The 25,070-nt window shown below is 41.2% G+C and overlaps 1 protein-coding gene across 8 annotated transcripts in view; it reads left to right on the forward strand.

Annotated features, from left to right (window-relative positions):
- Positions 1 to 25,070, forward strand: part of RASEF (RAS and EF-hand domain containing) — a 209,408-nt gene that overhangs the window by 161,432 nt on the left and 22,906 nt on the right. For all 8 annotated transcript variants that reach the window (XM_077905661.1, XM_077905633.1, XM_077905650.1 and 5 more), the window contains 8 exons: positions 159 to 305; positions 4,061 to 4,151; positions 10,146 to 10,241; positions 12,970 to 13,047; positions 15,695 to 15,810; positions 17,878 to 17,946; positions 19,353 to 19,437; positions 20,339 to 20,427. In XM_077905661.1, coding sequence (XP_077761787.1) covers positions 159 to 305; positions 4,061 to 4,151; positions 10,146 to 10,241; positions 12,970 to 13,047; positions 15,695 to 15,810; positions 17,878 to 17,946; positions 19,353 to 19,437; positions 20,339 to 20,427 — 771 coding nt within the window. The remainder of the gene's footprint in view (positions 1 to 158; positions 306 to 4,060; positions 4,152 to 10,145; positions 10,242 to 12,969; positions 13,048 to 15,694; positions 15,811 to 17,877; positions 17,947 to 19,352; positions 19,438 to 20,338; positions 20,428 to 25,070) is intronic.

Below are 25,070 nucleotides of genomic sequence, written 5' to 3' on the forward strand. Positions count from 1 at the left end.
CACCCAGGCATCCCTCCCTTCTGCTTCTATTATTGTTGCCTTTTTCTTCCTTGATTCTTATGTGTCTCATTCCTAAAAGTATTCTGAAAATTTGCTTTTTTATTTTTTGCTTGGTTTAATTAAGCTTTTAATTTCATTATGATTATTTTTCTTGGCAGAAAAGAACAAGTTAGCACCTTGTATCTAAACATCAACCTTGTGGAGCCAAGACTAATTCAGCCGTATGAACATGTTATCAGGAACTTTATCCGTGAGATCAAACTGCAGAGCACAGAAATGGAAAACCTGGCCATTGCGGTGAAGAGGTATTGAAGCTCTTCCTTCCTTCTTTTTTCTTTCTTTCTTTCTTTTTCTCTTTCTTTTTTAGAGAGAGAGAGAATGCGGGCAAGAGAGGGGAAGGGGCAGAGGGAGAGAGAATCTTAAGCAGACTCCATGTGAGCATGGAGCCCAACACAGGGCTTGATCTCAAGACCCTGAGATAATGACCAGAGCTGAAATCAAGAGTCAGATGCTTTACTGACTGAGCCACCCACGTGCCCTTGGAGCCCTTCCTTTCTAAGTGGCACGTGGGGTCAGACCTTTAACTGGCTCTGTGACCAGATGGCACATAGAGCTGCGCTATCACATTATGATGTGGGTGGACTTCCCCAACCTCAGGAATCTGGTGCTTCCTTGGCTGAGCCAGCATGAAGAAAGCTGAGTCGGGCAGTACTTTATACGGCATCCAGCAGTCCATCAGTAGGTCATCCTGTCATATAAACTTTTTAAGACCAATGATTCCATACAGAACAGCTCAAGAGATTTGTTTTCCAGCCACTTGAAACATACAGGAAACTTTCCATCCAGAGAAACAGACAGGACTCCACTAGAAGCCTGGCCTTATCAGACAGGGGTGTGACTTCAGGCAGGTTCCTGTGTCTGCAGAACAAGACTGTAAAATATTCACCTTCCCAGGGTATGGAGGCACAGTAGATGATGTCGTGGGTAGAGTCCCTCGTACCAGGCCTACCGCATGGCTGGTGCTCACTGGTGGGACTCTTCCTATCTCTGGCCTTCCTCATCTAGCCTGAACTTGAAAGCCAAAAAACTTTATTATTTTTTTTAATTTTTATTTATTTATGATAGTCACATCAGAGAGAGAGAGAGAGAGAGACAGAGACAGAGACACAGGCAGAGGGAGAAGCAGGCAGGCTCCATGCACCGGGAGCCCTACGTGGGATTCGATCCCGGGTCTCCAGGATCGCGCCCTGGGCCAAAGGCAGGCGCTAAACTGCTGCGCCACCCAGGGATCCCTGAAAGCCAAAAAACTTTAAACTCATACTGTCATGCAGATAGTTTGTGTAAGCCATAGCTGGTTTACATAGGATATCTTACTGGTTTTACCAGTAGCCCAGTGCAGGGGAAGAGCTTATATGTGTTACAGTCTGAAATCAACCTTTTTGCTCCGCAGTGGCACCACAGTCCTTTGGCATTAGTGGGAAAGAGAGCAGTTTGTTTGCCATAATTCCTGGGTGTTCTGCTCTGCAGAAGCTTCTCATTGCCATCTGTTTTGGCAGTGTGTGGTGCATCCTGCTAGTCTCTGCCCAGAAACTGTAAAGGCCCCTTTGATAGAATGCACCCCCTCTGCAAGGGGACAGGAGAGGGTACTTCTCTGTCTTTTTATTCTTTCCCTCAAAGTGATGCTCAAACCATCTAGTTGACCCTCTGGAGTTTAAGTGAAGGAAATTAAAATATAGGAGTATTTTAAAAACGCTAATGCTAAATAGGACTTTTCATAATTCTGGAGTCATGTAAGAATTGAGCTATTCACAGGAGTTTTCTGAGGAACATTTTCAGTTCCTAACTCTGAACTTTTCCCTCAAGTTTGCCTGATAGGGGCTTTCAATGGGATAGTAGGATGGTCCTCTGAACTCCAAATTCTGTAGAACAGTATGGAACCTTGGGTGATTCGCAGACAGACATATTGAGTTTTTAGACTGTCCAGTGAATACCTGTTAAAACAGACAGACTTCCACAGGCACTCACATACACAGACCTACACAAAGATATGTGGGACACACACATATTTATACATGACCATTAAGGATAGTACCATATGAACCCACAAGGGAAAGAATGGTCTTCTTCATGTTCTCATCACCAGCCCCGGCTGCTCTGTCCCTGCAGAGTGAGTGTGTTACCTGTGCTGAGCTGTGTCAGTGCTTGTCTCCTCTTTGCCTCTGTGCTACCAGGGGTTCCAGAGTCAGGCTCTGTACCAGCTATCAGAGATTTGCCGAAGTGCTTACATGATGACCGTGAAGTTCTCTTATGTTCTTAACTGAGACCATCTGCCCTCACCTGGGATTTTTGGATGGGGAAGGTGTCTGCCTTTTTGCACTGTACTTGCATCTGAAGAGTGGTCCCAGTGTTTCGACGAGATCCCTGGACTAGGTCAGAGTGGACAGTCTTCACCATGCCAGACATTTCACTAGGAGTTAGGAATTGCTGGGGCAAACACTATGTCATTATAGACCAAAAAAAAAAAAAAAAATGTTGCTCAGAAGTGAGGAAGGCAGAAAGAACACATGTAGGAGCAGTCCTGGATGTCTAGAAGGAGAGGTTGGAAAAATGGTCATGGGAGAGAAAGGATGTGTGATTTGGCTGTTGTATAGTTCCAGAGTTGACCAAACAAAGTTTGGTCAAAACCAACAAAACAAAGTTGCTGTGGAGATACTTAATTCCTAGATTTCAGGTAGCAAGTATGTATGTATGTGTGTATTTATTTATTTGAAGATTTAATTTATTTATTAGAGCGAGCATGAGTGAGGAGGAGGGCAGAGGGAAAGGGAGAAGCAGACTCTCCACTGAGTAGGGAGCCCGATTCGGGACTCAGTCCCAGGATCCTGGATGATAACCTGAGGTGAAGGCAGATGCTTAATTGACTGAGCCTCCTAGGTTGCCCTCAGATAAGAGGTATTTATAAACGAGCTAGAAATAGCTGACTTTCCAAACTAGGTTAACATTTCTTGGGCAGGCTGTCAGGTAAGGATGCAGAAAATAGTAGTAAAGTCACTCAAAATTTTATTTTGGGGCCTTCACCCTACCCCTCCGTAGTCATTTAGAATTTTTTAGAAATGAAACTAGTGCACGGACTGTGTTACCAGGGAGTAAACAAGTAGAAAGCAGGTGAGATGTGTCCCAGAAGCCATCAAACTGGCAACTGGCAGATGGGAGGCCTTCTGTTTAGGTCCTGCCCTCTCCTTTTTATCAGTAGTGTGTCAATGACCCTCAAAACCCCATGGTGGCTGCTTTCAAGTCTCTTGTCATGTAGTTGAATAGGCAAGACGTATTTATGAGAAAATTGAGATAACTGGACATACAGCAGAGAGAAAACAAAAAATACTTTTTTAGGTTTTAATCTGAAGCTTCAGCCATTGTAAAGTGTACAGACGTCTCCAAACTAGAAAACTATCCTAGAACATTCCTCAATGAAATGTTCCTATTTCTAACTTTTTTGGCAAATCAGTGTGCTCCACCTCTATAGAGAGGTGATTTAGTGATGCCTTTAATAAAAGAAGCAGAATTTTTCTACAATGTAAAGATCACATTTGTAATCTAGAACTTTAGGGAACTGATTAGAAATCATTGAGATTCCTTTTTCCCCCCTTCTAACTATAGCATATAACATGTGTGTTTCGTATAATAACATTGCAAAATTATATCTAAAGATCTATTTATCATGGGATTCTCTTTTTGTCCAGGGCTGTCACTCAGTTATGCAGCAAAAAGGGTTTTTCAGAATTTATTGAGAACTTCCCAGTGATTTGATACCTTTTTCTGTTCTTCACCACAATCTAGTTTAATAGTATTTTATCTAATTTATACCATTTACTTAATATCTAGGTTTAATGTCATTTTATACCCCAGTGGTCAAATTGCCAGCCTGTTTTATTTTGTGGAAGGAACAGGGAATATTATTCTAATTGCTATGTTTCTTCTCTATAAAATAGGGGTTGAGATAGATGGGGTTGAAGTTGTCTGCATGTTGCGGTGAAAAGGTGTGCTTCCTCTTGAATTTCAGAGCCCAGGACAAGGCAGCGATGCAGTTGAGTGAGCTGGAAGAGGAAATGGATCAGAGGATTCAGGCAGTAGAACACAAGACGCGGAAAGACGTGAGTGTGTGGGATTGGCCTGTTCATTCCACGAATCCTGGTGCAGGCAGTGGGCACTTTGTAGGTGCAGCAAGTCTATAGGCTCCCAGGGGCTCTTAACGAGGGTCTTTTTTTTTTTTTTAAGATTTTTTTTTTTATTCATGTATTTGAGAGAGAATACAAGTGGGGGGAGGAGCAGAGGCAGAGGGAGAAGCAGACTCCCTGCTGAGCAGGGAGCCCGAGGTGGGGCCCGATCCCAGAACCCTGGGATCATGACCTGAGCCGAAGGCAGACGCTCAACTGACTGAGCCACCCAGGTGCCCCTCAGTGAAGGCATTTTTGGTGGTGGTGGTTTGGGGGAGAGTAAGGAGAGAGGGAGCAGATAATTTCAATAGTGAGTGCAGTGAAGACCAGGTGTGGTAGTCGGCGATGGGAAGAGGAGGTCGGGGACCCCTTTGTGGAGGTGACACGAGCGCTGTGGTCAGACGGCAGAGCCCCCCCTTCAATGGAGGAGGGTGGTGTGTTTTTATTCCATGATGTCACCGACCATGTCCTCTGCCAACTTGAAATCTAGATTGCAGGGAAACTAAAATTCTCTCTGCAGACTTCATAATGGAATGTACTCTTATTCATCACTGAAGGAGCTCTTAAGGTTGGAAGTTACTGCCTTCAGTGATTTCTGTAGAAGCAATACTTGTGTTTTTTCCTTCTCAAGTCTAGTTGAGTGATTAATGTTTACTGGAAGGAGAAAATAGACCTATCTTTAAGGCTACTATTCAATTGGACTTTTTCTGTTCATTTGCCCCATTACCTCTGAGTGGCCACAGGTAGTGGCATCTGATCGGCCTTCATGTGCTTCCCGGCTCTGCCTTTGCCTGGGCTGGGTGGCCCTGGAAAAATAACTTGACCTCTGACCCTGGTGGTGCCATTTTTAGGATGGGGTAGTGCCACCAACCTGCTTGACGGAGGTTTGGCCTGTGATCTGGATGGGTGCTCCATGCCTGAGAGGTGCTGGAAGCATCATGGCTGTAGCCGGTCTGTTCTTCTCTGTTGCTCTTTGTAACTCTGTGTCCTTTCAGAGTCTTTGCCTAAAACAGCTTCATCACATGTATGATTTCAGGTGTTTTTGTTGTCTCATCTCTTAATGACAAGGTTAATAACTGTTGGGATGTCACATTTAACAGAGTGAACGGCTCAGAGTCCATGGGCCAGCTTTAGTGTGGTGGAGACCTCATTCTTCTGCTAGCACTTCATCTGTTGGGAGTCTAGAAACAGGAAAATCATATATTTTTTCTGCCTTTTTTTCCTCTCCATCCATCTAATCTGTGTGCTCGTTCATTCATCCAACACTTACCAAGCGCATGTGCTGTTGTGCCATCAATCTCACTGCCTCCTCCAGCTACGTACTTAACAAACAAGTCTTTTGTTAGTGTTGGAGCCCTTACCATGGCTCCCACTCCTTGTAATGTTGTGTTGGGTCCATTGTAATGTCAGCCTCAGCTCAGCCCCTGTGATTCTTCACTGCACAGCTCTGGTCTGGCGTGATCATTGCTCTTCCTTCGCTCCAGCAGTTCCCTTTGCCCGTCCTTTCCATCTTCCTGAACTCAGCAAAGCTTAGAGAAAGTCTCCACTTCTCTTTGATGCTGTCTCCCAGTCCTCTGGCCGTATTCACCTCTTCCTGACCTTGACTCCTCTTGTACATACAGTGTTATTCCATTGTCCTGGCTCAGTATTTTATCTTGTAATGGCTTTTTTGAAGTAAAATTGACATGCAAGAAGCTGCACAAATTTGTAGTATAGAGTATGATAACACTGGGTATACCTGTACGGTGTGAAACCATCACCACAGTCAAGATAATGGATATACCTGTCCACCATGGAAGTGTCCTCATGCCCCTTTGTCCTGTCTCCCTTCCTCCTCTCCCCTCCTTGCCAGGCAACCATGGTGCATTTTCTTTGGTAAAATATCTGTTAAAATCTTTTACTCGCTTTAAAAATTAAGTGATGTTCTTGTTACAGAGGGATTTTTTTTCTTTTTCTTTTTTAAATACAGTTTTTTTTTTTTTTTTAAGAGCTGTATTTATTCATGAGAGAGGCAGAGACATAGGCAGAGGGAGAAGCAGACTCCCTGCAAGGAGCCTGATGTGGGACTCCATCCTGGACCCCAGGATCACACCCTGAGCCAAAGGCAGACACTCTCAACCACTGAACCACCCAGGCATCCACAGTTCTCTTTTTTTCAAGGCGGGGGGAGAGGGAGAGAGAATCCCAAGCAAACTCCGCTCAGAGCCTGATGTGGGGCTTGATCCCAGGGCCCTGAGATCATCACCTGAGCTGAAACCAAGAGTTGGATGCTTAACTAGCTGCACCACCCAGGTGTCCTTGCTGTGGAATTTTGAGAACGCTTTATATATTCTGATTTTAAAATTCTCTCCCTGCCGTGACTTGTCTTTTCATTCTCCTAACAGTATATTTTGAAGAGTAGAAATTTTTCATTTTGATGAAATCCAATTTGTCAGTTTTTCTTTAATGGATCATGGCGTCTAAGAAATCTTTACCTAACCCAAGGTCACAAAGATGTTCTGCTGTTTTCTTCTGTAAGTTTTATTAGTTTTAGGTTTTACATTTGGGATCCATTTTGCATGGTATGGATCAAAGTTCATATTTTTTTGCAGGTGGATATCCAATTATTCCAGCACTGTTTGTTGAAAAGGCCATTTGTTCTCCATTGAATTGCCTTTGTACTTTGTCCCAGATTGGTTTACTGTATTTGTGTGGATTTATTTCTGGGCTCTCTGGTTTGTTCCATTGATTGCTTTATGCCAGTATCACATTGTTTTGGTGACTGTTGCTTTATAGTAAGTCTTGAAATCAAGTAATATTATTTCTTCAACTTTGGTCTTTTTCAGAGTTGTTTTGGCTATTTTAGATCCTTTAATTTCTGTAGAATCAGCTTGCCAACTTCTTAAAAAAAAGGGGGGGGGGAACCTGCTGTGGGTTTGATTTGGTTTCATTGCCTTTATAGACCAATTTGGGGAGAATTGGCATCTTAACAATAATGAATAATTTTTGATCCATACACTGATGCATTCTCCATTTCACTTAGCAATGTTTTGTGGTATTCAATATACAGATCTTATAAATCTTTCCTCAGATTCATTCCTAGGTATTTGATACTTTAATGCTACTCTAAACAGTGTTGTTAAAAATTTCATTTTTTTTTTAAGATTTTATTTATTTGATAGAAAGCACAAGGAAGGAGAATGGGAGAGAGAGAAGCTGACTCCCCACTGAGCAGGGAGCTCCACGCTGGACACTGGGATTATGACCTGACCCAAAGGCACCCTCAGTCAGCTGAGGCACCCAGGCACCCCAGAAATCTCAATTTCTGATTACTCATTGTGACTATATAGAAATACAGTTGATTTTACATATAGATCTTATACCCTATCATATTTGTTTACATTGTTCACACTCAGTAACTTTTTTTAAATTTTTTAAATTTTTTTATTTATTTATGATAGGCACACAGAGAGAGAGAGAGGCAGAGACATAGGCAGAGGGAGAAGCAGGCTCCATGCACCGGGAGCCCGATGTAGGATTCGATCCTGGGTCTCCAGGATCGTGCCCTGGGCCAAAGGCAGGCGCCAAACCGCTGTGCCACCCAGGGATCCCCTCAGTAACTTTTTTGATAGATTCCATCAGATTTCCTACACAGATGGTTATGTAGTCTATGGATAAAAGCAGCTTTACTTCTCGCTGATGTGAATGATCACTTTATTTTTCTCTCCTTATTGCACTGATTAGAAGAAGAAAAGTAAGAACAGACATCCTTGTCTATTATCACTCTCTCAATACAAAGTATGATGTTGGTGGCATGTTGTTCATGGATGCCCGATATTGAATTGAGCATGTTCCTGGATGGCTGACAGTTGTTGTTCTAATTAGGAATGGAGCTGAGTGAAGTAAGTCAGTCGGAGAAGGACAAACATTATATGTTCTTATTCAGGTGGGGAATATAAATATAGTGAAAGGGAATATAAGGGAAGGGAGAAGAAATGTGTGGGAAATATCAGAAAGGGAGACAGAACGTAAAGACTGCTAACTCTGGGAAACGAACTAGGGGTGGTAGAAGGGGAGGAGGGCGGGGGGTGGGAGTGAATGGGTGACGCGCACTGAGGGTTATTCTGTATGTTGGTAAATTGAACACCAATAAAAATAAATTAAAAAAAATAATTAGGAATGGAATGTTGGATTTCATCAATGCTTTTTCGAATCTATTGAAATGATCATGGTTTTTCTCTTTTTTAGAATATCAATGTGGTGAATTACACTGTTTTTCAAGTATTAAAATACACTTGCACTCTGGGGACAAACCTCAGTTATGATGTATTTTCATTTTTATATCTTGTTGAATTCATTTTGCTAAATTTTATTTTTGCATCCATGCTCATAAAAGATTGGTTTGTAGTTTTCTTTTAATGTGTTTGATTTTTGTATCAGGCTAATGCTATTCACATCATAGAATGAGTTGTGAAGGATTCCCTCCCTTAGTTTTCAGGAAGTTTGTGATGAATTGGTCTGAGCCACCACCATTTCTACCTAGATTACTGTAAAGATCCCCCATCTGATCTCTGGGCATCTGCCTGTGACAGGTTGGGAATGGAAAGAACTACATAGTGATAATTTCCTTTATTGAACTCTGAATAAAATATTTTTAAACCATAAAAGTTGTTATGTTAGGGTTATGGCCTTGGATTTAGTGTGAAGACTTGCCTAGTTACATATAGGTACATTTCCATGCCAGGAAAGCTGTGCAAGGGAGTGCCTCATTGGGAGGCTCACGTCTTTATCCACCTGTGAAGTGGCAACACTTGCTGGGCTCACCTGTAAAGCTGGATAAAGTCAAGAGACTTACTTAAAAAAAGGTTACCATGAGTGAAGATGTTGCCCTTCTCTTACACATTTTCTCCAAAGCATAGAATATCTAATTTACATGGATTATTAATTTAATTGGATAATTCAATATAATCCTTGCATTAATCCAATAGGGAAACGGAGGCTGCAAGTAAGTTGTCTCAACTAGATAGCCAGTAGGTGAGTAGCAAGACCCTTTAAGTCAGGCAGGTGTTCAGACATGGGGTCATGTCTCCCCTGCAGAGGGGCCTTTCCTTACCACCCTGACTCACTTCCTGTCACATCTCACTGTTAGCTTCTCTTCAGCATTGCTTCCTGAGATCATCTTTGCTTCGTGCCCTCCCCAACCAGGATGCACGTCTGCCTGCATTGCTCCTGCTTTGTCTCCCTGTGCATATAGGAGGCCATCAGTGGACATTTGTACACTCAACTTCACTGGTTATTAACATAAAACTTTATTTGGATACTAAACATAGGGAATAAAGTTCCATACTTTGTTAAGAGAAAAAGTAAATTTAAAGATGTGTGGGCTCTTGGGGACTTTAGCCTCAGACCTCCTGGGGTGCCCCCTTGCCTTTCTCTGATCCAGGCAGGAAGCAATTGAGAAGTACTAGCCCATGCGGAAGCACTTAGCATAGACATTTGCAAGTGATGTGATTTGAATTCAGGTCAGGTGTAAGCTCTTGGAAGAAGGACAAACCCACCAGACCTTCCTGGACCCTGATGAGATGATAGGGTTCAAGGAAGCATTTGGACCTTTGGCTGTTGCCATATCTTTTAATTAATAATAGTGATAATTAATTAAACTAGTTAATTGATGTGCTATGGCTTTCTGTCATAACATGAGTAATAGTCTTAGAGGTGTCTCTCCAGGTGATATGTGCAAGTAGGCTTTCAGTTCTTCAGGTTTCAATTCCAAAAGAGCCATACCTCCAGAATCATTTGGTTTACTTCCGCCATCCATTCTCGCCTTCCCTATGTGGGAGACTTTGGGTCAGCCTTAGTTTGACACAAAACATTTCTCATTCTGTGGAATTTTAAGAATCTATTTAAATCAATAAAATCTTCTTCTTCTTTTTTTTTTTTTTTTTTTTTTAGGAAAAACGTAAAGCTGAGGAAGCCCTCAGTGACCTCAGACGTCAGTATGAAACAGAAGTAGGGGATCTACAGGTGACAATAAAGAAACTCAGAAAGGTAGGTTTGTGGCAGCTAGGCTTCTAGGAATAGCCTTAGTATATCAGTGTGTTTAAGTTTTTAGTGGCCAAAAACAGTTGGAATCATATTAAAGCAGCAATTAGAATCAGATTTCAGAGTCAAACTGGGCTCCCTAGAAAAACACTTTTATTTTTTAGTCACTTTTTCAAAAGTCTCTGATTTTCTTTTCTGTTTCCAAGGGCAGCATATCTTCTGCACAGATCTAATAAATATTTCTGACCCCTTGAATAATATCCATCAAACCCCAGTTTTCCTTCCTCAGATGCCCTCAATTCCCACATGTTCAGTGGACTCTGCTCATGACAGAAGGGATACTGTCTTTGCTGGTCCCATATCCCTGTATTCCTGTATCCCAACCCTCAGCTGACTGAAAGGTATATAGTCAGTATTGAGTGAGTATTTATTAAATGAAGTAAATATTCTTCTTCTATGTAGAAAGTTCCAGATCTAGGGGACCCCTGATCAACAGGAGGTAGAAGAGAACTTGTTGAAATGTGAGCAAAGGTGTGATTGGATTTGGCCTTTGCTGTGTTTGGTTTCTAATGAGGAGGGTGTGTTTCACCCAGTGGTGTGCTGGTAGCTACTTAACAACTGGCTCTGTAGGGGGAAGAGGATCAGGGAGGAATCCGTAATATTTTCTGATTTCCATGGTATAAATACTCCCACCATTAACAATTTCAGGCTACCAAGTTGACATCACTGAGTGCAGAGTTTGGAAAGAGGTGTGTAAAATCAGCTCTCACCTGCCAGCATAGATTGTCTGTAGCATGGTACTAGGTCCACCTCTTGCGTGTGGATTGTCTCTGTAACTAGTGGAAGTGTCTTGGCTAAAATGAAAATGGCTACTTAAAAAAGAATCATCCCTGAAAGTGGCATTGTGTATTTGGGCACAACACTTTGCTTCTCTGGTTGTTCCTGTGATAACCTCTAATGCTCTCTCCAGTGTTTATAGTCAATGAGATTAAGTGACGATTAGCTGCATTTTGTAGGCTATTGCAATTCAAATCTCTGGAATTATTAAAAACTCTCCCCAATAGCCTTTTTGGGAAATTATGATCAGTATCAACCTTTTCTCTAGTCTCCAAGGTCATTAGACCATACATAAGAATTTGAATGGTTTAATGACCATTTGAAAGGACCAGTCCTTTGTTTATGCCAGAGTCACAGATTCTCCTAGCCCTGGTCCTCAGTTATTTTCATGTCTTCCCAAATCTTTAGGCCAAAAGAAAGTTATGTAGGAAAGACACAAAATTTCTTGCCATGTTATGGCATAGATGAGGACCAAATAGACCGTGAACAGTAAGAGTCAGAAGTGATGGGACCAGTCCTTATCAAGGCTCTGCCTGCCACTTTCTGCCTGTTATAACAGTTGGCGTCATTATCATTTCATTTCTCATTTGTAAAATGGGATTAATAATTGACTGTCCTGTCTAACCATAATAACTGACACATTATTGACTTAAAGTTTATTAAGCTCTTTTTCATAGTTCATAAATTTAATTCTCAAACTTTCTCTGAGGATAGGTAAATATCCTACTTTCACAGATGAGGATACTGAGTTCCAGAGCAGTTAGTTAAATAACTTGTTCAGACTCACAGAGCTAATAAGCATTGAAGTTGTCTTGCTACAGTTTGTGCTTTCTTGCTTGTACCAGACTTCCCACCTGCTCCGGAGGTTTGTTCTGCAAGAGAAAAAACAATGATGTTTGTGAGGGAATGTAGCTTAACCTATGGAAAAGTTTACAGGTTGATTATGATTGCCTTTACCTTATGCCATGGATTCTGAGGAACTAGTTTTTTTTTACTCCTACTTTTTCTTCTCTGAAATTGTCATGCATCTGAAAAAATCAGGGGATTTTCTCAGTTATGATCAGCCATGTGGCATTGTTGTGTGAAAGCCTTTCGTTGATACATCTGGTAAGATGAAGAAAGTCCAGCATCAGGTTACTTAGGCTTTGACTTAGACTTGATGAAATATAGCATTCATTTTGATCAGTGCCTAACTATTCAGTTAATGGAAACCCACAGACCCCACAATTCCCAGGGACTATCAGCTATTTGTAGGAAAGACATTTTTGTTGTCCATGTTAGAGATGCTCCTAAGCCAGTTTAGTCTGGCTTAACAAGTCAAGCAGAAAGCAAAGTTGATGTATATATTCATATAATTTTGTGTGCGTATGTCACTAGCTTCCTATCATACTTAAATTTTATTGATACCAGGTATTTTAATAAGCATTTACAGAAATTACCATGAAGAAAACAGGCGAATCTGATGCTAACCCTACTGTTAAAAACCTTGGACTCTGGTAAGGGAACTAAGGCATTCATAAATAATTATAATACAGGATAGAGTGTTAAGTGCAGATAAATTTCTAGGAGAATATAAAGGTCTAGATTCATGTGCAACATAACTGAAAAGGCAAAGGTAAGTCACTTTATAGGTGAATGGTTTCCCAAAAGGACTTTTTCATTGTTTTCAAGGAAATTCATTCAGTGATAAAAGTCCCTTTTTTAAATGTTTAAATATTTAAAAGCAAATTTTCAAATCCTCATGGATTATGTATAGTTTAATGATTTACAAAGTTGCATGATGTTAAAAATCGAAGACTTTTAGAATTCCCATATCTTTATTCAAGGATCTTCAGCAACTTAACTGAATCAATTCAAAGTAAGTTTGTTAAATGCATACTTTTATTTGTTCTTTCAGCTAGAAGAACAGTCGAAACACATCAGTCAAAAAGAAGATGTGGCTGCATTAAAGAAGCAAATTTATGATTTATCAATGGTAAGAATCACCTTTCACTTTCAAAGTACATTTCCTCTTGGACGACTGTTTCCTAGACATAATCATGCTGTTTATCGATGTTCCATGGATGGAAGAGTAAAGAGGAATCAATACTTCACTTAGAGCCTTTGATATACCTTTGAGGAAAGGTGTTATTCAGGCTTTTACCCTCAGTAATACACCATCTATTGTGAATACTTTTATTTATTTTTGGTTCAGAGCACTGATGGCATGGCCCTTGCACATCACGTCATTAACCCTGCTGTGGTCATACAGCAAAGTCCCTGGCTTTGTAAACTGAGGGTATGACTGCCCTTCTCTTCCTCCAGCGCTCCTCTTTCTGTTCCTTTCCTATCATTTGCTGACCCTGTGTCTGGGCTTTCTGCTGCCAAGCTGACAACATTTGCATCTGTTTTGTCATCATCATTAAGTTGTCTTTATTTTGTTTTTAGGTGGCCTCTCAAAGTTGAAAGCCAGGAGTGAACATTTCCTTAATTCAGACTCTGCATATTCTCATTGCAGAGGAGCCCAGAAGTGAGCTAGCTGTGCTAGAAGTGCATTTCTTTCTCTCTAGTCATTAGTCCCATACCACTTGGAAGAGAAGACTCCCATCAAGTTGGAATGTGCCAATCAGTTGCAGATTTTGCCACATTGGCTTTGTATTTGGATCATGACTTTCTTGTAGAATTGCTTGTTTTTCTTGCATTTCCTGGTTGAGTTTGTGGTTTCTTGGTACAGAGAAACTCTGACATCTTCATGACACTATCCATCGATGCCTTCCAACTTTTTATTTATTCTTCTCAATGCATGGAATTTGTCTTTTTCTCCTTGAAAATACTAACTTTGGAGTCTGCAAAATTTCAGTTCTTATTGGACTGATTGTTTTTTAAACCTTCTACCCATATATCATTCTGGAATTTCTGAGCATTTTAAGTAGCTGGTGTAGGATTCCTGTGCAGCTAAGTAAATAGATCTGTTTACCTCAGGGCCTCTTTCCTGAGAGAGTGTCTTCCTCGGAGCTGTATGTGTGACGCTGGCTGTCAGACTGGGGGACCTTTGATTACCAGAATGAATGGGGTATGGATATTTAGAGAGAGGCTTCAGTGTACCATATGCGGATCATTCAGTTCTTTTTATTTGTTTAAAGATTTTACTAATTTATTTGAGGGAGAGAGAAAAAGTGAGTGAGTGCAAGTGGGGGCAGAGAGAGAGGCAGAAAAATCTGAAGTGGACTCCAAGCTGAGCATGGAGCCTGACTTGGGGCTTGATCTCATGAACCTGAGATCACAACTTGAGCCAAGACCAAGAGTCAGATGCTCAACTTGACTGTACCACCCATGCGCCCAGTTCAGTTCTTTTTAAAAAGACAAGCCATGTCTTACTGCCTTAGAAACCAACTCTATCTGCTATTCTTTGCTAGTGTAAGAGAGATTGGCCTGGGGGCAAGGAGAAGCTGTGCCTTAGTATGTGATCTTAATTTCTGTTTTTAGCTTCATTTCTGACTGTTAGGGGTTCTGCCTGGCTAATTGTCTCCTCCTCTGCTCTGTAGCACAACCTTCTACACGCCTCTCCCATACCTCCTGTTCTCCAGCTCTCTTCCCTTTGTCAGCACATTCCCATCCACTTTCCATCTTCCAGAAATGTATTTAACACATGTGACAGTTGAGGGGCCCCTCCTCCATTCTTGTAACTTGTACTGATATATTTCATGTTATTTGGCATTTCATGTGAATGGGGTCTCCAAAGGGAAAGAAGAGTGCTCAGCCCATCATGTTGCACCAGAAGCCTCCAATGTTTGTTTGTTTTAGAAAAACAGACATTTTTTAAACCACACTAGTTTATTTCTTTTTAAAGATTTTATTTATTTGTTCATGAGAGACAGAGAGGCAGAGACCTAGGCAGGGGGAGAAGCAGGTTCCATACAGGGAGCCCAATGTGAGACTTGATCCAGGGACTCCGGGATCACACCCTGAACAAAGGCAGATGCTCAACCGCTGAGCTACCCAGGCATCCCCACACTAGTTTATTTTTATGTGCAAAACTTACAAATGTGGGCAGCCAGGGTGGCTTAGCAGTTTAGTGCCGCCTTCAGCCCAGGGCGTGATCCTGAAGACCCGGGATCGAGTCCCACATTGGGCTTCCTGCAAGGAGCCTGCTTCTCCCTCTGCCTGTGTCTCTGCTCTCTCTCTCTCTCATGAATAAATAAAACCTTAAAAAAAAAAAAGCCTTACAAATGTTAGGTGATAGGATTTTTTGTAAAAACTAGCCAGTCTGCCTGGTACTATTAATTCCACAGAATATTTACCAGATTTATAGCTCTCATTGAGCAAAAACAGATGTTTACGGTTTGATCTGAGATAATTTGCCAGTTAACATGTTAAAGTACGTCATGATCATGTCTTGACTATTGTTTGGCATCAAATATCAAGCATTAAAAAAAAAGAAGAAGAAGAACTTCAAGGTTTTAGCTTTTTGAGACCTTAATACTTTATAATAATTTCAAATTACCTTGAATTGATAATTACCTCTTTGAACACCAAGATTTGAAGAACTGTGGAGTGGTTGGGGTGGTAAGGTTCCACTGCACTTGACTCCTCCCAGGTGGAAGACACTGAATCTAATGGCCTGTGCTGTTCCTTTTCTCCAGGAAAATCAGAAAGTTAAGAAAGATCTTTTAGAAGCACAGACAAGCATAGCCTTTCTTCAGAGTGAATTAGATGCTTTGAAAAGTGACTACGCCGATCAGAGTCTGAATTCAGAAAGGTATGAAATTTCACATTTTATTTTTTAGTTTGAATGAAATGTTTGTTTACATTGCCATCCATGTGAATGAAGTCACATAATCTTAAAAAAAATTTTATTGACTTTGCTAGTATATTCTTTGCTTCCAAAGATTTTGCTTTCAGTGTTCTGTTTTCCTGGTGACTTTTGTGTTTTAATTTTTTTTTAACAAACAAATTAGTTTAATTATTTACTTCTTAGGACAGTGCAGGGCTTAATAAATGTTCATTGTTGGGAACAGAAGAATATAACTAAAGTGTTGAGGGTCAGTGCTAATTGAAGTGTCTTGAAGGTAAGAATCCTGGCTCTCCAACATACGAAAAGGGAAAAGGTGGGCATCTTAGCAAGTCATTTCTTTTGATATACTTTTATTTTAGAGTATGGTGTTAATAACACAAAATCTAACACACATACGCATACGTAGGCATGCATTTATGTATATATATGGATGCATTTATGTGTGTATATTTATATAGGTATTAGCATTCACATATTTGCATATAAATGCATATATGGATATACATGCATATAAAATACATACATATACGTGTGTGTGTATAAACATGTACACTTGGGAAAAATATGGTTTTTTGTTTTGCTTGCAAATTTTAATCACAATTAAGGTCATGTAATGGTCAGCAGTGAAATATTTACTGTATACAGGCTCCTGAGTTATAGAAAGAGTTATGAGTGTATAATATATATAAAAAAAGCAAAGATGTGGCTAGAGCTGCATGAGAACTTCAGACGTCTTTGGGAAAGACACAAAGCTGAAAGGTTACAGAGTTAGCGTAGGAGCTCAGCAGCGCCCAAAACAATCTGAGCAGCAGTACTGTTACAGGTTGGGCCCATTGCCATGTGATGGTAGATAAAGAGTACTTTTTATTCAGAAGAGGCAAAGGACTTTATTAAAGAGGAGATACTTGAGGTCAGCTTGGGAGGAGCTGGTTTGTGTTGGTCTCAGGGATCAGGGGCAGCGTTGGTGAAGTAACACAGGTAGCACTGCTGTCTGCCAGGCACTGTGCTTAGTACTTTACCAGCATTTACTCTTTCAATCCATAGGATACCCTATGAGGTAGAGACTTAGTATCCCCATTTCAGATGGGAAAGGGAGTCTCAGAGATGTTCCAGGTGAGGCAGTAAGCAAGGCAGAGGCCAGAACCAAAGGACAGATATGACTGGTTTGAGAAGCCGTGGTCGGACATCTGGACAGAAAAAGATATTTGAAAGTAAAAGTTAAATTAAAAATTTTGAAAGCCAGTTTAAGACTATAATATTAGTGCCTAGCATTTTTGGCTGACATACTTAAATTTCTGTTGTCAATTGGGAAACTTTCAGCTTTATCATCAAAAAAGTGAGCAGAAAGGTTATTGTGGACAATAGTTAGGGGAGAGCTTGAGAGTCTTTGGAAGCTTAGTGATGGGGTTTGTCTGCTTAGAAATGGAGCTGAGGCAAACTAGGGGCTGTTGGTGAGTGGCTAGTGTTCTAGACATTATGGGGCAGAGGCCAGGGCTTTGTAAAAAAAAACAAAACAAACAAAAAAACCCTCAGGAATCTCTGAGCATGGGTTTATAGCAGACGGTCCTATGGACTCCTCTGTGGTTGGGATGAGGAGGGTTGAGCCAGGTGGGGAGAAGAGAAGAAATCAGAAAGGAGAAAAATAGGTGGGTGGGGACTGCATAAGGCGGGGAGTGAACCAGGAAGGGTCAGAGGTGAGAGAGCAAGCTGGATTGAAGGCCAGGGGAGAGGATAATGAGTATGTGGGGAGAGGGGACTCAGCAGAAGGTGAAGGCTCATGATGTTCCATGAGGAGCAGAGCTGGGTTTGGGAGGCAGAGCAGGACCTTGCACGGGAAGCACAGGGGGTGCTTGTGGGCGTGCGGGGCTGCCTACTGCACAGAGGAACTGAGCAGGAGCCCAGGGAGGTAGAAACCCTGGCCAAGGACACACACATCTTTGAGAAAGGTGAAAGGGGGTCTCGGAGGGCAGGTACATGTAAGGCAGGACTGAGTACCTAATTCTTGCTCAAACATAAAATATGGTTTTACAGGGATCTGGAAATAATCCGAGAGTACACAGAAGATCGAAATAGTCTTGAGAGGCAAATTGAAATACTCCAGTAAGTTTCCATATAAAACGCTCATTACATTTATACTTTCCTAATGTTTCCTTAATAAGACATGTGCCACATATCGCACCAGTTGCTCTATCCTCAAGACTGGGTTTGCAGGTCCTTGCGTGTTTACTGTCACTGTGGTACATTTAGCACATCCATTTGGCTTTTTCCTGCTTTTAATCCTAAGTAAACTAGTCAAATCCAGGGACTAGACTAGAATTCTCTAAAAGTTCTCACAAGTCAGGTGATATGTTATTATACCTCTGTAGAGACCAAGGGCTCTGACCTCAGTGGCTTTCTCTGCAGCTCAGCACACTGAGGCCATCAGGAATCTCCAGTTAGTACACGTCATGGCCCCAGACACACATGATCATTCTTGCCCAATGTATTGTTCTTGGTGAGAATGATGTTTTTCTTAAATTTTTTTTAAACCCTACTGGAGATATTATACCTGCTCCGTCAGCTTCATACCTGAGTTACCGTAATTCCAGCCTCTGAGCACCTTCTCTACGAAACCTCCCCCGCCTCTGCCCATGTTCTTTTTTTCCCGTGTATTTTCTTCTGGTTTGTCTTCCCAAATGAAGTAAGGTCAGGCCTGGCAAGTTATTTTTCAGCATTTCAAAAGCTCATTAAGTCGCACTGGTGGCAGTTACAGAGTTGACTATTACAATAATTCTGTTCATTCATTCTTTCAGCAGATTTTCATTCAGCACCTTTTATGGGGCAGGTATGCCAGGAACTTAGGATAGAGTGGCAAGTAAAAAGAAAAGAAAAAAAAGTCTCTCTCTTTATGGGGCTCATCTAGGGGAAGAAGATGGAGACTGATCTATAATTGTAGAAATAAACATAAAATGCCAAAGGAGAAGTAGGACAAAAGGAAGGGGTGTGCCTGTTGGGGACATAGAGTACAGAGCTTCCTCCTAACTGGAAAGGGCCAGGAAGTGTTCTGGCAGATGCGGCAGTTGAGCTGAGATCTGAGGATTAGCCTTAAGTAGGGCAACATTGACCACTCTAAGGCAGAGGCTCTGTTATTCTCATTTTTAAGAAGAGGTTGCTGAGAGAGGTTTTAAGAGAGGCTCTGACTGATAAATGACTCCCATAGATCAGATGGGATGTACACACCTGCACTGGGATTTTTTTTTAAAGATTTTATTTATTTATTCATGAGAGAGAGGCAGAGACACAGGCAGAGGGATGTGTCAAGACCTTTAAAAGAGAGATGATCCATCAGTTAAATTATAGTTCTTGTAATAAATTATGATCTCAGTTTATGAGGTTTGAAGGGGAGTGGTAGAAAGATGCAAGAGGTGGTAAGTAATTCTGCATTCTGAACTTGCAGCCTGCAAGGAAAGTGGCTTTTACCCCAACTTTCCTTATCTGTTTATTTATTTATTTTATTTGCTCTGTAGAACAGCTAACCGGAAGTTGCATGACAGTAATGATGGCCTTAGGACTGCCCTTGAAAACAGTTACAGCAAGTTCAACAGATCTTTGGTATGCAGTAGAATTTTATAATATGTTTTGTTCTTTATTGTACTTGAGTATTGTGATGAAGATCCTGTATTTTCTTAAAGGGGAAATTACAGTAATGAGAAACTATTCCATTTAGTAAGAGGAGGCAACATTTTCCCAAATTATAGAATATCCTACTCCTCTGCAGAAATCAATGCCTGGATGTTCTCCAACTCTCTGTTGGTTGTTCAGGGAAACCAGGGAAAGGTATATAAGGTGTGATCTGGGTCCTGGAAGAGTTTATAATGGAGTTGAGAGTTAAGATGTGCATGGATAGCAATGATATAAGAAAAAGCGGGAAATCTGTTGGAAGTAGGAAGAATGTATTGTCTGTTTGAGAGGAGGGAGAAGGTGCTTCTTGCAGAGGAGTGCATTTAAACACACTGAGTATTCTTTATAGTTCTGAGATGATCAGAGTGGAGGCCTTGGATTTGAAACTCTGCTACAGAAAAAATCTAAGCTCCTCTTGGAATTTTGAGCAACTTCCCTGGACTACATATCCCACTTTTGGGGGTCAACTTTGAGTTTGGGGTTCCTTTGCTATACCTTTAAGTATGGACAAGTCAATCACTAAGCCAAATTATGGTTTGAGAAGAGAGAAATCCAAAGAAGTTGGTATTGTAGGGTCCTAGCCCTTGTGGGGAACTGAGATGCCCCTTTATGGCTTGTGCAATGGGGTTTGGACCTAAGATACAATGAGAGAGTACTATGGGCAGTTACCTTGTTGTGATTTTTATCTGAGTGCCTGTGCTCACATTTGCTCATGTAGGATACCAAACTTTTAATTTCATTAGAAGTTGCATGTGCTATATATATGTATATGTGTATGCGTATTATATATATGAAATAATAAAACCTTGCTTATATATTTTACGTATTACAGCGCATAAATAATATATCACCGGGGAATACAATTTCTAGAAGCAGTCCCAAATTTAATGGTCATTCTCCTCAACCTCTGGGCTATGACAGGTATGGTAACACCTACTTACTTTTTATTTGAATTATGGATCAAAGTTTGAAGGAAAGTAAATTTCCCTAGAGATGAATAAAACACTAGAATCTACTTTGGACACTAATTTTTATTTTCTGCTATGTTATTTTAAATTTCCAGGGGTGCCTGGGTGGCTTGGTGGTTGAGCGTCTGCCTTTGGCTCAGGTCATGATCCCAGGGTCCTGGGATTGACTCCCATGACTGGCTCCCTGCTCAGCAGAGAGCCTGCTTCTCCCTCTCCCTCCACTGCTCCTCCTGCTTGTGCTCTCTTGCTCTCTCTCTCTCTCAAATAAATAAATAAAATCTTTCAAAAAATTAAAAAATACATATTTCTAAGACATGTAAAAATTAAAAGTAAAAAATGTTTCAAGGAGGGCAAAGGATTTCCTTAAGATGTTACCATGACTTGATTTTATATATGCTCCCCTGACCTCATTCCCTCATCACGTCTTGTTCCTTAGAAGTGGGCTAAGTGAGAACTCTTTTTTTTTTTTTAAAGTTTTTTTTTTTAATTTTTATTTATTTATGATAGTCACAGAGAGAGAGAGAGAGAGGCAGAGACACACAGGCAGAGGGAGAAGCAGGCTCCATGCACTGGGAGCCCGACGTGGGATTCGATCCCGGGTCTCCAGGATCGCGCCCTGGGCCAAAGGCAGGCGCTAAACCGCTGCGCCACCCAGGGATCCCTAAGTGAGAACTCTTAAAGGGAAATTAGCAGACCTATAGTGTAGGACGCTGTTGTATATGCAGGATGTGATGTTGAGAATCTTGGCATGATCTGTAAATGCTTAATAGCTCAGCATAATGTTATGTAAGCTGTGTTCAAGGATGGGGAAACTTTCAAAACAAGTAGAAATATGACTAGTAGATGTTTGTGCTATTGTATTAAAGGAGTCAGACTTAGCAGTGAAAATCAGCTCTATTTTGAATCAAATGAAGGGAAATATTGGTCCTGCTATAACTTGACTGAAAGATTACATGTGTGTACTTGTGTATATAAATACAAATGTCCATTGTTACTATTTAAAAAGTTAAATTTGTAGTATATCAAACCTTGAAAGTAAAAGTGAATGTATAAACTGTAGGATTCCAGCTCTCCATTCCCAGTGCAACTTTCTGATACGTGTTCATTCCCTTTGCATTTGAGACCTTTTGTTCTAAAGAATAATGTACTGAGAATTAAGGTGACAGAGCAATAGGGGGACCCTATGCTTGTTTTGTTCCTCGAACACAGCTTAGGTAAATATCAAATTCCAAATACCCAAGAATTGATCTGAATGCCAAGAGAACAAAATGCAGAACGAGAGGGTGAAAAGTAGCCACATCATGGAAGGTGGGAGATGCAGAGACATGATTCCAGGGAGAAAAGAATCGTAGTTGCTGCAGAGGGGAGGGACCCTTGATCTCAGAGAGAGGAGAAAGAGAGAGATAAAGATACAGATAGAAAGCAGCACCTAGGGGATTATACAAGAGGAACATTTCCCTAAAACCATGGACTGGGAGGATTAGAATGGCAAGTTTTTACAAGCACAGAGCTCAAAGTCTGAAGTTGCCGCCACAGCCAGGAGGAACCTGGTGGGCATAGCAGTGCTCCTGTGGGGAAGAAGGGCAGAGGCCTGGGAGTGGATGGCGTGGTCTGAAGATCCCTTGGGTCATTGGGGGAGAAATGGTTTCCTCTTTCTTGGAATGCGTTTGAGAGGAGAGGCGACATGGCATCTCAGGAGGAAAAGAGTTGGCGGACACCAACGTGCTGCCTGGTTCACTAACATAGAAACTGAGACACCTGCTGAGGGCAGCAAACCTTGCTGCACTTTACCATAAACTCAGAAGTCCCTTGTGATCATGTGACTACTTCTCTGGGACAAATTGGCACTAACTGTAGCATGATGAGACCCTCCCCCGGAGGATCAGCATGGGTCCACGTAGCACTGGGTTCCTAAAATTTGGAGTTTTGAAATGCACTATACTCTTGAGATAAAACACAGGAGTACTGGGCTGCTTGGCAGGCAGACAGTGTGGACACTGACAGGGTGAAGGCAGGGATCCGATGGAAGCCAGGGACACAAAAGGGGAGAATGTTTGCTCTTCTATGAGGGCTTTCTGACAAACAGCAGGTGCAAACTTCCTGCTGCCAGGACAAGAGAGTAGGGCAATGCCATCCCCTTCGCCCTTGACAGACTTCAGTGAGCAACACAGCGCCTCCAGTGGAAGCTGGAGTTACCACACCCCTGCACCTGCGGGTGCATTTTTACTAGGGCAAGTCAGCCTGAGAACCAGTGCAGCAGGCCCCTCCCACAGAAGACCAGCACAAACCCCTTGCGTGCATCAAGTCTACTGATTGTAGAGTGCTGCAAAGCTTCAGCTCCAGTGGAAATAAGATCAGGCTTATTTTACCAAGCAGACCGAAGCACACCTAATTAAAACACCACATACTGGACAAGGTCCAAGCACTCCTCAGTGCAGACAAGGAGAAACTCTGCAGAGGACTGGCCTGAGGGAAAGAGCAGCCAAAACATGACAGCAGAGTACACTCTCTGAAACACTTCCTGAAGCGCCAGGCCCTGGACAGTACAGGTCCTCTTCTTAAAATGGCAGGAGATAAAACAGGTTTCCTTAACACACACACACACACACAGAAGCAGTGACCTAGACAAAATGACAAGATGGAGGAATACACCCCAAAAGAAAGAACCAGAAGAAGTCACAGTCAAGGAGCTAATCAAAACAGCTATAAGTAATATGCCTGAACCAGAATTTAAAACAACAATCACAAGGATATTAGCTGGGCTTGAGAAAAGCATAGGAGACACTAGAGAAAACCCCTACTGCAGAGTAAAAAGAACTGAAAAACTAGTCAGGCCAAAATAAAAAGATGTTATAGCCAAGAGACAAGACCAACTGGTTGTAATGACAACAAAGATGGATGAAGAGGAGGTACGAATCAGTGATATAGAAGATAAAATTATGAAGGTGCCTCTTGGTTTCAGGTCAGATTGTGAGATCAAACCATGCATTGAGCTCCTCACAGAGTATGTAGTCTGCTTGAGATTCTCTCTCCCTCTGCCCCCCTTTTCTCTCTCTCTCCCTCTCTTAAATAAATAAAATCTTTAAAAGAAAAAGAAAACCAAAGCTGGGGGCATCACAATGCCTGACTTCAAGCTGTATTACAAAGCTGTGATCATCAAGACAGTGTGGTACTGGCACAAAAACAGACACATAGATCAATGGAACAGAGTAGATAATCCAGAAATGGACTCATTACTATATGGTTAACTAATCTTCAACAAAGCAGGAAAGGATATCCAATGGAAAAAAAAGATAATCTCTTCAAAAATGGGGCTGGAAAAACTCAACAGCCACATTCAGAAGAATGAAACTGGACCACTTCCTTACACCATACACAAAAATAAATTAAAAATAGATTAAAGACCTAAATGTGGGACAGGAAATCACCAAAATCCTAGAAGAGAACATAGACAGCAACATCTTTGATCTCAGCCACAGCAGGTTTTAAGTAGACACATCTCTGGAGGCAAGGGAAACAAAAGCAATAATGAACTATTAGATTTCGTCAAGAGAGAAAGCTTCTGCACAATGAAGGAAACAAAAAAATTAAAAGACAACTTTTGGAATGGGAGAAGATATTTGCAAATAACGTATTTGATAAGGGGTTAGTATCCAAAATATATAAAGAACTTATCGAACTCAACATCCAAAAAATAGACAATCCAGTTAAGAAATCGGCAGAAGACATGAATAGACATTTTTCAAAAGAAGACATCTAAATGGCTAACATACACATGAAAAGATGATCAGCATCACTCATCATCAGGGAAATACAAATCAAAACGACATTGAGATATTACCTCACATCTGTCAGAATGGCTAAAATTAACAACACAGGAAATGAGATGTGGGCAAGGATGTAGAGAAAGGAGAACCCTATTACACTATTGGTGGGAATACAGGTTGGTACAGTCACTGTGGAAAACGGTACGTAGGTTCCTCAAAAGGTTAGAAATAGAACTACTCTGTGAACCCAGCAATTGCACTACTATTTACCCAAAGGATACAAAGATACTGATTTGAAGTGGTACATCCTCTCCAGTCTTTATAGCAGCACTATCAACAATTAACCAAATTATGGAAAGAGCCCATATGTCCATCTACTGATGAATGGTAATGAAGAGGTGGTGTGTGTGTGTGTGTGTGTGTGTGTGTGTGTGTGTTAACCAAATTATGGAAAGAGCCCATATGTCCATCTACTGATGAATGGTAATGAAGAGGTGGTGTGTGTGTGTGTGTGTGTGTGTGTGTGTATACACACACACACACAATGGACTATTAGCCATAAAAGAGAATGAAATCTGGCCATTTGCAATGACATAGGTAGAGCTAGAGTTATTATGTTAAGTGAAGTAAGTCAGAAAAATACCATATGGTTTTACTCCTATGTAGAATTTAAGAAATAAAACAGAGAACAAAGAGAGAAAAACAAAAGAGAGAGGGAAGCAAACCATAAAAGACTCTTAAGTATAGAGAACAAACTGAGGTTTGATGGAGGGATGGTGGGGGATGGGCTGAATGGATAATGGGTATTTAAGGACACTTGTTATAATGA

The sequence above is a fragment of the Canis aureus genome, chromosome 1, assembly GCF_053574225.1.
Source record: "Canis aureus isolate CA01 chromosome 1, VMU_Caureus_v.1.0, whole genome shotgun sequence".
NCBI lineage: Eukaryota > Metazoa > Chordata > Mammalia > Carnivora > Canidae > Canis > Canis aureus.